This window comes from Capra hircus, chromosome 18 (assembly GCF_001704415.2).
Source record: "Capra hircus breed San Clemente chromosome 18, ASM170441v1, whole genome shotgun sequence".
NCBI classification, from domain to species: Eukaryota; Metazoa; Chordata; class Mammalia; order Artiodactyla; family Bovidae; genus Capra; species Capra hircus.
The window spans coordinates 48873204-48885324 of NC_030825.1; the positions used below are offsets into that span (position 1 = coordinate 48873204).

At 52.8% G+C, this 12121-nt stretch overlaps 1 protein-coding gene across 5 annotated transcripts in view; it reads left to right on the forward strand.

The window, feature by feature from the left end:
• SIPA1L3 (signal induced proliferation associated 1 like 3) overlaps window positions 1-12121 on the forward strand; it is a 253444-nt gene that overhangs the window by 202655 nt on the left and 38668 nt on the right. For 4 of the 5 annotated variants that reach the window (XM_018062310.1, XM_018062313.1, XM_018062312.1 and 1 more), the window contains exons 14-16: window positions 1168-1272; window positions 3482-3600; window positions 6071-6498. In XM_018062310.1, coding sequence (XP_017917799.1) covers window positions 1168-1272; window positions 3482-3600; window positions 6071-6498 — 652 coding nt within the window. The remainder of the gene's footprint in view (window positions 1-1167; window positions 1273-3481; window positions 3601-6070; window positions 6499-12121) is intronic. The other variant, XM_018062314.1, reaches the window with a different exon arrangement.

Consider the following 12121-nt stretch of genomic DNA (forward strand, 5'->3'; position numbering starts at 1 on the left):
ATCTTCAGTCCCCCACGGCCCTATTCCCCTCTCACCGCCTTGAGACCTTGTAAGTTGGCCGATATTTCCCTGCACGCTCACAGATCAGGGTGATCTGTGCCCAGAAGTCACCATAAAGTCCAGAGTGTATTCAAGCTCCAGGGTGGGGGGAATCCAGCAGAGGGGATGGATGTGGGGGAGTGCCCAGCCCTGGTCAGATGACTGTGGTCACAGCAACAGTAGCACAGTTTCAGGTGCTCCACACTCCCTTCTGTTTAATCATCTCAGGAACACAACAGAGGGGCCACTGGGACCACCCCATTTTAGAAACAAGAAAGGTGAGGCCCTGAAAGGGTGTCTCTTGTCCGAGGTCCCGGCTGGTGAGTAGCTGCATTGAAATTTGGACCAGGACCTACTGGTTCTGTAATAGGACCTCTCTTTGACCCATGCCTGCTGCATATACCACCATAGTCCCTCAACCACAGTGTGAGCTGAATATTAACTGGAAATAAGCATAGTTCCTGGAAAGTGATTTGTGGGGTCTGAGGAGGTCTCTGAACAAATCACATTTTAGGAGAGGCTAGAAGAATGTGAGGGAGACAGCTGGGAGAACATTCCAGGGAAAGGGAACTGCTGAGCGAAGAACCCCGGGTGGCAGGGGGTCTGGTGTTGGATAAAGAGGCAGAGGGGCTAGAGAAATGGTGGGAGACGAGGCCAAGGGAGGTGGCGGGGACAGCAGGGACTTTGTCCTTTACTCAGAACCACGGGGCTCAGCTCTTCTGAGCAGAGGGGGATAGGATCTAACTAGGTGTTCACAGAGTTCCTCTGGCTACAGATTCGCATGGGGCAGGGCCAGTGGAGGGGGAGAGGTTGCCAGGTTCTGGATACAGTTCTTTGGAGGTAAAGTTAGGATTTCCTGAGGTTCAAGGATGATTACTGGTTTCTGACCTGAGCAGCCAAAAGGACAGAGGAGACGAGAGATGGAGGTTTGGGGGAAGATAAGGAGCTGGCTTTGGCCATGTCCAGTAGTGGGTGCCTGGTAGACACTCCATGGAGGTGTGTGGGCAGCTGTATGTACAAGGCTGAAGTCGTGGGGACATGTCCCACCAGAGACAGAAGTGTGGGAGCCATGGTGTCCTAGGTGGTAGAAGAGCTGGGTGTGACTGCCACGGGCTTGGCTCTCTGCAGAAACGTGGTCTCCTGGCATTTTCGGCCCTCCTCCCAGAAGACCAGTGCTTCCTGGGCGTCTTGGACACCTCCCAGGAAGAAAAGCATCTCTGGAGGTTGAAGCAGGTGGGCATAGTGGGCAGTGACACCCTCGACTGTGTGCAGTCAGGCGGCTCTCTCTGTGTCCCTGAGTGCCCTCCCTGACCCTCCACGCCCACCTTCCCCATCAGGAACATGGGCCCAGAGCCCCCTAAGGTTGCAACAGGGGCAGCGGTGTGTGTATGGTGGTGAACTCAGGCTCCGATGGGCCTGGTGGGAAGTTCTGAGTCAGCTGTATAACCTTGCCAATGACCTCATCTCTCCCAGCCTCAGGTCCTTTTTCTGTAGTGGACACCCTAAGTGTCTCTCCTTGCAGGGTGGTTTTGGGATCCAGTGAGATCACACCTGTCTGGCCCCAGCACAGGACCCAGCCCATCATTCAGAGAATGGCGACTCCAGCTTCCGGAGCACTTATTCTGCACTGTTGCTAGCATTGTCGTCGCTGGGGAAGCGCAGAGAGGTTGCCAGGGTTGAGAGCATAGGCCTGAAGCTCTGTGTGACCTTGGACCAGTTTTTTAACCTTTCTGAGTCTTGATGTTCTCCTTCATCTATTAAACTGGTACTAACGTCCACCTCATAATATCACTGAGTGGTTATAGCAAGGTAACGCAGGCAGAGGGCTTATAGTAATACTGGACACAACTTGTGCTTAGTAATAATTATCATTATTGTGAGTATTTTAACTACAGCACTGATCAAAAGTGTGAACTCTGGGGTTAGACCACCGAGGTTTGGGTCCTCTGTTAACGCATTGTGTAAGTTTGATAGATATTAATTAGCCCTCCATTTAGATTGTGTGTGTGTACATGTGTTTAACTTTCGATTTTATGTTGGAGTATAGCCCATTAACAGTGTTGTGATAGGGCCTTCCCTGGTGGCTTGGTGATAAAGAATCCACCTGCCAGTGCAGGAGACACGGGTTCAATCCCTGATCTGCGAAGATCCCACATGCCAGAGGTCACTAAAGCCGTGTAGAACTACTGAAGCCCACACTCTAGAGCCCGTGCTCTGTAAGAGCAGCCCCTGCAGTGAGAACCCGACGCCCTACGACTAGAGAGTAGCCCCTGCTCGCCGCAGCTAGATGAAGCCTGCATGCAGCAAAGAAGCACAGCCAAAAATCAATCATTTTTTAGAAAAGGAACGATGATGTGGTAGTTTCAGGTGGACAGCAGAGAGACTCAGCCGTATACATGTATCCATTCTTCCCAGAGGTTGTGTGTTTTTTTAAGATCTGATGCTCCATTCAGGCACGTTGACCAGCCTTGGGAGTTTAGGCTAATTTACACCCATAGCAGCCATCATGATTTTAAACCTGTTTCGCCTTTGAACCAGCCATTTCACTTAGAGAATTCTGTCCCAGACACAATTCTGCACTTGCTCAAAGTTGAATGTAGAGAAAAGGCCACCAAAATGTTAAGAAAAATTGAAAATAACCTGAATATCCATCAGTAGAAAACTGGCTAGATAATTGATGTCCATTCAATGATGGAAAACTCTGCAGCTGTTAAAAATAAGATAACTTGCAGTTCAGTTATGTGAATGTGTGTCATGAAGATACACAGCAAAAAGCAAGTGTCAGTATATTTATCTGTGAAGTTAGAGTTAAATTGTCAAACAGTGCTTATTATGATTGTACTTCCATTTAACCAAAAAAGTTGTGCATGGTTAACCAACAAAGAATGCTACTTTGCATATATAAAGAACCCTGTTCAGGGACTTCCTGGTAGTCCAGTCGTTAAAACTGCACCACCACTGCATGGGGGCCGGGGGTTAGGGGAGTGGTTCAGTCCCGATCAGGGAACTAAGATCCCGTATGCCACGTGATGTGGCCAACAGAAAAAGAAAAAAGAGCCCTGCTTGCCAGAAAGGGGTCAGTTCCATAGAAAAATTTATAAAGCATATGGACAAATAATTTATAAAATAGAAAATCCAGGTGGCCCGGAAGGCCGAAAATGCACTCAGCCTCCTCTGAGGGTTGAGGGTTGTTACAGTAAGGCTTCACTAAGTTAAGCTATGTAAAGCACTAGCATGGTGCCTGGCACTTAGTAAGTGCTCAGTAAATCCTCTGTTCCTGAGTGTTGCTAGACCCTAAGGCCTGAGCGGATGGGGTCATGGCCGTGTCATGGGCACAAGCTGGCAGAGGAATGGGACCGTCAAAGCCACATGTAGCGCCAGATGCTTCCGGTGGATGCCTGAGTCGCTTCTAACCACTGGTGTGTCTCCTGTTGCACTGCAGAGCCTTTGTGGCATGTGCCTGCCCAGGCCCGGCTCTCGGCCATGGCTGGAAGCAACGGGAGCAAGCACGCCTCCAGGCAGGACACAGCAGGCAAAGATTCCCCCAACAGGCATTCCAAGGTGAGTCTGGGCCCCGCCCGCCAACCCTGGGGAGCCAGGGCCACGGGAGCCAGCTGCCTGGCCCGCCCTGGCTGCCAACAGCTGGACTGCTTCACAGCTTCACCTGGGCGTGCTCCTCCTCCGCCCCCCTCCACTCCAGCAGAAGGGGCTACATGGCTGGTCTGGAGTTAGACCCAGCCAGTGGTGCATCCTGGCTCCAGCCCCCACCGTCCATCTCATCTTGAGCAAATCACTCACCCCTTTGAGCCACGATTTCCTCATTCCATCAGCCATGGTGGGTGTCTCCACCAGCTCAGGCTTCCCTAACTAAAACACCACAGACTGGATGGCTGATAAACAGCAGTTACTGATTTCTGCTAGTTCTGGAGGCTGGACAGTCCAAGGTTGAGGCACAGGCAGATTCGGTGTCTGATGAGAACCTGCTTCCTGGTTCATGGACAGCCTTCGCCTCACCTCATGTGTGAAGGGAGCTCTCTGTGATCTCTTTTTTAAGGATATAAATGTATATATGGACTCTATAACCCCCTTCATGAGGACTGTATAAACATATATAGGATAAACACATGAAAATACATAGGGATTGGTAATCTCATTCATGAGGGCTCCACCCTCATAACCTAATCACTTTCCAAAGGCCCTCCCTCCTAGTACCATCCCATCAGATTAGAATTCAGTGTACGCATGTTGGGGGACACAGACTGTTCAATCTTTAGCAATAGGTTAACTGTTTCCCAGGTGGCTCAGTGGTAAAGAATCCTCCTGCCAATGCAGGAAATGCGAGTTCAGTCCCTGGGTTGGGAAGATCCCCTGGAGGAGGAAGTAGCACCCCACTCCAATATTATTATCTGGAAAATGCCATGAACAGGGGAGGCCGACAGGCTACAGTCCACGGGGTCATGAGAGTCGGACGCGACCGAGTGACTAAACAACAAACTGCTGTAACAGATGATCCCCAGGTCCCAGTGACCTCACATAATAAAGTTTATTCCCCTCTAATGTAGCAATTCAGTGTGGTTGTTCAGCAAGCAGCTTTCTGCAGGATTCAGAAACCCAGGCTCCCTCCCTCTTGTAGCCTCAGGGCACCAGAGCCCTCTACCGGGCCCCTGCCTCTTTCCAGCAGTTGAGGGAGAGAGGACGTTTTGTGGCTCAGACCTAGACAAATGGCATAAATGACATCCACGTGTAATGTTACATTGGCCAGGATGCTGTCACGTGGCCACACATCACTGCAAGGGGAGCTGGGGGATGTAGTCCTGTGTGCCCGGGAAGAGACTGAGAACTTGGCAGTCTCTTCACATCCATTCATTCAGTGAGTGAATGATGAGCATGTACCATGGTCCAGGTACTGGGACCCCAGGGATGAAGAGGACAGGTAGGCCCCTGTGCTCACAAGGCTGACTTTCCAGTGTGGGCAACAAGCAGTCAGCAGAGAAACAGATTCATTATATAATGATTAGAACTGATTCTTACTGCAAATAAAAAGTCCAGTTAAAGAGAATGTCAGGCGTAGCTGCTTTAGATGAGGTGGTCAGAGAAGGCCTTCGAGGAGGTGACCTGTAAACAAAACCTTGAAGTAAGAGGCAACCCAGGAAAATCATCTGAGGGAAGTGCATTGCAAGCAGAGGAAACAGCAAGTGCAAAGGCCCTGAGAGAACAGTGCGCCTGGCGTGCTCAGAGCAGCGAGGAGGTCATTGTGGCTGGAACGGAGTGATCCAGAGAGAGGAAGAAGGAGATGAAGTTAGAGACTGGAACCCAGATCATGCAGGGCCCCAGGGGCCATGGGGAGGACTCTGGCTTTTCCCTAGTGAGAAGGAGGGTTCTGAGCAGGGAACAGATGTGAATGGACATGAGTGTTCACAGCCTGTCCCTGGCTGCATGTAGGGCACAGCTTGGGGTCCGGGGGTGAGGAAAGACAGACAGGAGGAGGGAGACAGGAGGAGGCTGCTGCCATGGTCCAGTGGGACGCAGTGGCAGACAGGACCAGGGTGGAGTCTTGAAGGGAGGCAAGCTGGCAGGTTTGGATCTGTTTTGAAGACACAGGCAACAAGATTTGCCGTTGGACTAGATATGGGTGTGAGAGCAAAATCAAGGTCCAGAGTGCCTCCACAGCTCTTGGGTAAGGACAGCCGAAACGACGGAGGTGCCCTTAGGAGACAAGGAAGAGGCGAATTCAGGAGGGAAGGCCAGGAGCTCAGCTCCAGACACACTGAGCTTAGTGCTGGCAGCACGTTACGTAAGCAGTGTCGTTTATCCCTCTGAGCCACCCCATGGAGCAGGGTTATTGTCAGCCCATTTCACAGATATAGAAACTGAGGCACAGGGAAGTTCAATTAGTGGCCTGAGGAGAGCCAGAGTTCAAAGCTGTCTAGCTCCAGGGTTCACGCTCAGCTATGAGGTGAACCCCAGTGGGAGGGTAGGTTGCCCCCTACCTGGAGTCTAGGAATGATGACACAGTTCTCCTGCCTTCCAGGGGGAGCCCCAGTACTCCAGTCATTCCAGCAGCAATACCCTCTCCAGCAATGCTTCCAGCAGCCACAGCGATGACCGTTGGTTCGACCCCCTGGACCCCCTGGAGCCCGAGCAAGACCCTCTCTCCAAGGGCGGCTCTAGCGACAGTGGCATCGACACCACCCTCTACACCTCCAGCCCCGGCTGCGTGTCTCTGGCCAAGACACCTCGACCAGCCAAGCCGCACAAGCCCCCGGGAAGCATGGGCCTCTGCGGGGGTGGGCGCGAGGCCACCGGGAGGTCTCACCAAGCAGACCGGCGGCGGGAGGTCTCGCCCGCCCCGGGCATCACTGGACAGAACAAGGGCTACCGACCGAAGCTGTACTCCTCAGGCTCCAGCACCCCAACAGGCCTGGCCGGGGGCAGCCGCGACCCATCCAGGCAGTCCAGGTAAGGCTCCGAATCTAGCCCCAGTTCTTCAGGGGTTCTGACAACCTTCCACATCCCCTACAGTCCTGATGGTGGAGCTCCCCTCCCCAGAAATATGCTCACAGATGGATGTGCTCACACATTAGTTTGCTAACAGATCTGGGATACCATGGACCATCCCTGGCTACCCATCCACTGGCCTTTAAGGATCTCAGTAGAGGAAGGAAAATCCTTAACTGTCTGTCTCTGGTTCACTCTGACCCTCAGTCTCTTTCCTTTTTCTCTTTCCCAAGACCAGTAGTTTTTATGCCTACTGGGAGTCACACACTCTTTCTATTAGGAGTGCATTTGGCTGAAGGTAATAGAAAACCAGACCCACAGAGGCTTGAGCAAATAGAGATTTAACAGTTCCCCGTTTGGAAGTCCAGGGAGGGCAGAGCTGGGCTAGTACAGCAGCAGCTCAGGGAGGGCCTTGAGGCCTGGCACCCTGTGTCTTCCTGCTCCGTCGTCGTCCTCATACTGGCTGCGACTTCCTGGTCTCCAGATGGCTGTGGTGCCCTGAGAGGCCTGGGGGCAGAGAACAGAGGGAAGAGGGTAGCATCCTTGTTGCTCCCTGACTGTGGAAAAAGCAAAAGCTTTCCCAGAACCCCTTCCACAGGCAATGTCACCTGGCCATGTTAGTTGCAAGGAAGTCTGGGGAAACTTGGCCTAGCCTTCCAGCCTCCGTAGTAAAGGGCAGTGTGGACCCCAGATGGTCTCCACTGGAGGGCTGTTCAACACACATTCCCCTAACCTACTGGGCAGGGCCTGAGAATGTGCATTTGTACAGGGTTCTGTGTCGGTGCTGATGCTGTCGATCCCCAGACCGTGCTTTGAGAACCACTGGTAGAGAGGCAGACAGGGGAATAAGTGAGAACAAGCAGGCATTGACTAACCAACAGCCTGGAGTCTATACCGCGTGGGCGTGCGTGTGTGCTCAGTAGCTTCAGTGGTGTCTGACTCTCTGTGACCCCATGGACTATAGCCCGCCAGGCTCCTCTGTTCATGAGATTCTCCAGTCAAGAATACTGGAGTGGGTTGCCATGCCCTCCTCCAGGGGCTATCCCTGACCCAGGGATCCAACCCGTGTCTCTTAAGTCTCCTGCATTGGCAGGCAGGTGCTGTACCACTGGCACCACCTGGGAAGCCCGTGCACCACATACACTTGAGAATCTGATGGAAGCCACGAGGTGCCATCCTGCCGTCACAGGACTCAGCCTGATCCAGGGACCCTGTGAGGTCTGTGGCCCCGGGCAATGAGTACAGTGCTGCAGCCCCAAGTGTGGACCCCTAAGTGTGGGTCCACCTTCCCAGGTCCACAGTGTGGACGCCTCCCTTCCTTCCCCTGACAAGCAGGGGCCGGGACCGCCTTAGGGATCTTCATCTCCCTTGGCTTCCTGACACCCTGGCCAGTGCCCAGACCTGAGCCTCTCTCTGCACAGAACACACACACCTGGCAGTTGCCTCGGGCCTCTTTGACCACAGCCCCCAATGGCCCTGGGTCTTGGTCTGTGTAGAAATGTCTGGGTTTTTTTCAAAGGTGAAGCAGTACTTCGCTGGTGTTCCAGTGGTTAAGACTGCTTCAAATGCAAGGGGCACGGGTTGGATCCCTGGTCAGGGAACTAGATCCCATGCGCCACAAGACATGGTCAAAAAAAAAAAAAATGGTTTTTAAAAAGGTAGAGCAAAAGTCTCCCTCGAAATTCTTAGTGTGATGGTGCAAAGCCCTTTAGTCCAGTCTAGTCCATTCAGAATGTGTGAGTGCTGCTCGCTACCTCCTTCAAGGATCGCATGACCTCTCAGTGAGTGGTCTTACCAGACTCAGGTTCTGCTGCTCATCGCTTGAAAGCCAGTATTTGAGAGATTGGCGTTGGCTGGAAAGAAAACTATGCCGTAGTGTGAGGGTCCTAGAGCTTAGAGATTTAAGTGTAACTGGATTCTAAGACCAAGGGGCTCCTGACACTGACCGGTTTGGAAACCGCCGTGTTTGGGGGTGCTCGCGTGTCAGTGCTGCCCTCCCCCTGGCCTCAGCCCTCCTGGAGTCAGGGGCCAGGAGAACGGCGAGTGTGGAGAGGAAGGGTCTCACGGAGACCTAAGTCTCTGTCACAGTCCGCCTCACTAGACAGATCTCTTTTTTTTTTTTTAATTTACTGACTGTGTGAGGTCTTAGTCACAGCACACAGTATCTTTCGTTGAGGTCCTCGGGCTCCAGGGTGCTTGAGCCCTCCAATTGAGGCATATGCGCTCAGAAGTAGAAGCACACGGGCTTAGTTGCTCTTCGACACAAGGCAGAGTCTTAATCACTGGACTACCGGGGAAGTCCTTAGATAGATGGATCTGAATCATTTGAGCTCACAGGCTCTTTTGAACAGCTCCTTCATTCATTAATCTACCCATTCATTTCATTCACAAATATCTCTCAGGGACTTGTTTTGTCCCACGTTCTAGGCTGAGAGCTGAAGAGAAGGAGCACGCAAATTCAGATGAGACGCCTTGCCCTCCCCTCACCCACCATCCACTGAGGGAGACAGACATCACTGAGACACGTCTGAGGGCACCCACCAAGAGGGACTCGCTGCCATGGGGTGCCCGGGTCTCCCCTGCTGGGCGCAGGCCTGAGTAGTAAAGCTGAGTAGCTGAAGCGTTTTGGAATGTGTGCTATAAAAGCAGCGGTGCTGGGGAGTCGACCGTGGCTGAGGCAGGAGGAGTGGGGACAAAATTACCCTGTGTCTGAGAGAAGGATTTGCTGAACCCAGAAATGAAGGGGGTAAAATGGGAGCGGCACCGCTTCCAAAGAGGGCCCTGTGGTTGGGAGCTTTAATTTGCATGCAGACAATTGATGCTAATTGCAAATCATTCTTATCTGCTCATTAAAGCTGCTTCCTGAAGTTTTCTCCTAGGCAACCAGGCTTTAGTGTGGAGCAGCCTTTTCCAAAATGGGGTGCTCAAGGTAATTCGGGTGGTGCGAGGAGGAAAATGTTTTATTTTAAATGGATATTAGGAAAAGTGTTATCAACCCATCCCCTGATTTTACAGATACTGCCTTGGACAGGTTAAGGAAAATTAAATGAATTGATTTAAAGAAATAAATACCTTCACAGTCGATGAGAGTGTGGACTCCAGAGTCAGCCCACCCGGGTTTGAGCCTTGCCTCTGCCTTGTCTTGGCTGTGTGGCCTTGGACAAATGACCGAACCTCTCTGGGCCTCAGTTTCCTCATCTGTACAATGGGGGCCTAGTCACTGTCCCTAACTAAGGCTGTGTCAGTGTCCCTAGCTGAGACCCTGATGCTGTCATTAAGGTCCTGACACTGTCCCTAACTAAGGACCTGAGCTATTTCTAACTAATGTCCCAAACTGTCCCTAACCAGCTTGACCCTCTCACTAATAGCCTGCAGCTGTCCCTGACCAAAGCCCTGATTCTGTCCCTAACTAAGACCCTGAGTGTGTGCTCAATTGCTAAGTCGTATCCAACTCTCTGCAACCCCGTGGACTGTAGTTCACCAGACTCCTCTATCCATGGGATTCTCCAGGCAGGAATCCTGAAGTAGCTAGCCATTCGCTTCTTCAGGGGATCTTCCCAACCCAGGGACTGAACCCACATCTCCTGCATTGGCAGGCAGATTCTTTACCACTGAGACGCCTGGGAAGTCCACCTGAGGCCCTGACTGTCCCTAAAGCCCTGCTGCTGCTGCTGCTGCAAAGTCGCTTCAGTCGTGTCCAACTCTGTGCAACCCCATAGATGGCAGCCCACAGGCTCCTCCGTCCCTGGGATTCTCCAGGCAAGAACGCTGGAGTGGGTTGCCATTTCCTTCTCCAATGCGTGAAAGTGAAAATTGAAAATGAAGTCTCTCAGTCGTGCCCAACTCTTCGCGACCCCATGGACTGCAGCCCACCAGGCTCCTCCGTCCGTGGGATTTTCCAGGCAAGAGTATTGGAGTGAGGTGCCATTGCCTTCTCCCAGTCCTGAGGCTGTCACAAACTCAAAGCCTGACTGTCCTGACAACCTGAGCATCAGCATCTATTTAGGGACAGAGCCCTTAGTGTTCGCAGTCAATGTGGGTGACAGATCCGCCTCCAGTGACAGCCCATAGTGGCCAGGGCCAGGGTGAGGGAAGCCCTCAGGGTGTGGCAGCCCAGAGGAGGGGCCGGACCCACTGTTGGGGGAGCTTCCCTGGAGAAAAGAGGCTGAGCTCCTGGGAAGGAGGAGGGTGGAGTGTTCCAGACAGAGAGGGTGTGTGGTCCCATTCACCCCGCTGGCCCTCCCACCTCTTCCCAGCGGGTCCCTGAGCAGCTGTGCTCAAGGGGCCCACATGTGCCTCTGACTGCCGCTGGCCGCACACTGCCCTTCGCTTGGGGCAGCTCTGTGCTTCTGCTGACATAGGTCCATTCCCTGGGGCGGGGCCAGAACGACACCCTGCTGCCCAGTCGGCTCCCCGCAGGCAGGCACGAGCACTGTGGCTGCCCTTGTGTCTCCTTCTGGGGCCTTTGTAGCCCAGCACTTCTTGCTCATTTATGTAGCAGGCATCAAGTGTATGCACAGCTCTCTGCCTCAAACAGGTTCCCTCGCTCTCCTGGAACAGACAGGGTGCTGGGGTAGACAGCAGGCAAATAATTACAAAAGCAATGAGTGAATTATGCTAGGGGAGTGCCTGCAGGGCAAACCTCCTGGGATCTGAGGGGATGTGATGCATGGCTGGAGGGCTGTCTGATCTAACGGGGGGCGGGGGGGGGCGGGGGGGGTGTGGGGGGTGGGGCGGGAAGGGATAATTTCCCTGAGGAGGAGTCATTTCTACCAAGGACCAGAGGGTTAAGGGGGAAGGAGCAGGTAAAGTGGTTTCTGGGGAACTGATGATTTCATCTTGGTGCTGTTACGTGGGTGTTTGCTTTGTAACTGTTTGTTAAATTGTACATATATGTTTTGTACACTTTGCTATATGTGGGCTATTTTACAAATTTTTTTAAAAGAAAATAGAAAGATGATGTATGGAGAAAGGGTCCCTATGAGCAGAAATAGCAAGTGCAAAGGCCCTGGGGTGGGGAGGAGGGTGGGTGCCGGCAGGTCACAGGCCCCTTGGCTCAAGGATGGAAATTGGGAGGGCAGCTGATGGGAAGTTGAGGAGCTTGTCAGGGGCCAGACCACGCAAGGCCCTGTCAGCCACAGCACAGAGTTTGGACTTAGTCTGAAGAACTGTGGGCAGCAAGGAAGTGTTTCAGCAGAAAGGATGATACAGGCAGATAGATGTTTTGAAAGATGGTGCTGGAGGCAGGATTGGAGGAGAAGTGTCAGGGGTGGGTCTGAGGCTGAGACATCAGTGAGAAGGGAGGAAGGGGACCTGGACCAGAGGGCAGAGCAGCTGTGACTGTGTCAGCAGTGGTACTGCCAGGACGTAAGAAGGGAGGCGACAATGGTCCGGGACAGTGCTGGTGACTGCTCATGTCAGGAGGCTACTGCAGACGGGGGTCTTGAGATTCGTGAGAAAACAGAGGAGACTGGGGCCAAGCAGTCCCGAGAGGAATGCTGTGCTGGGTCTTCACTGCGGCAGGCAGGCTCTTGGTTATAGCTCACGGGGTTTCTCTAGTTGCGGTGCACGGACTCTCTAGTTG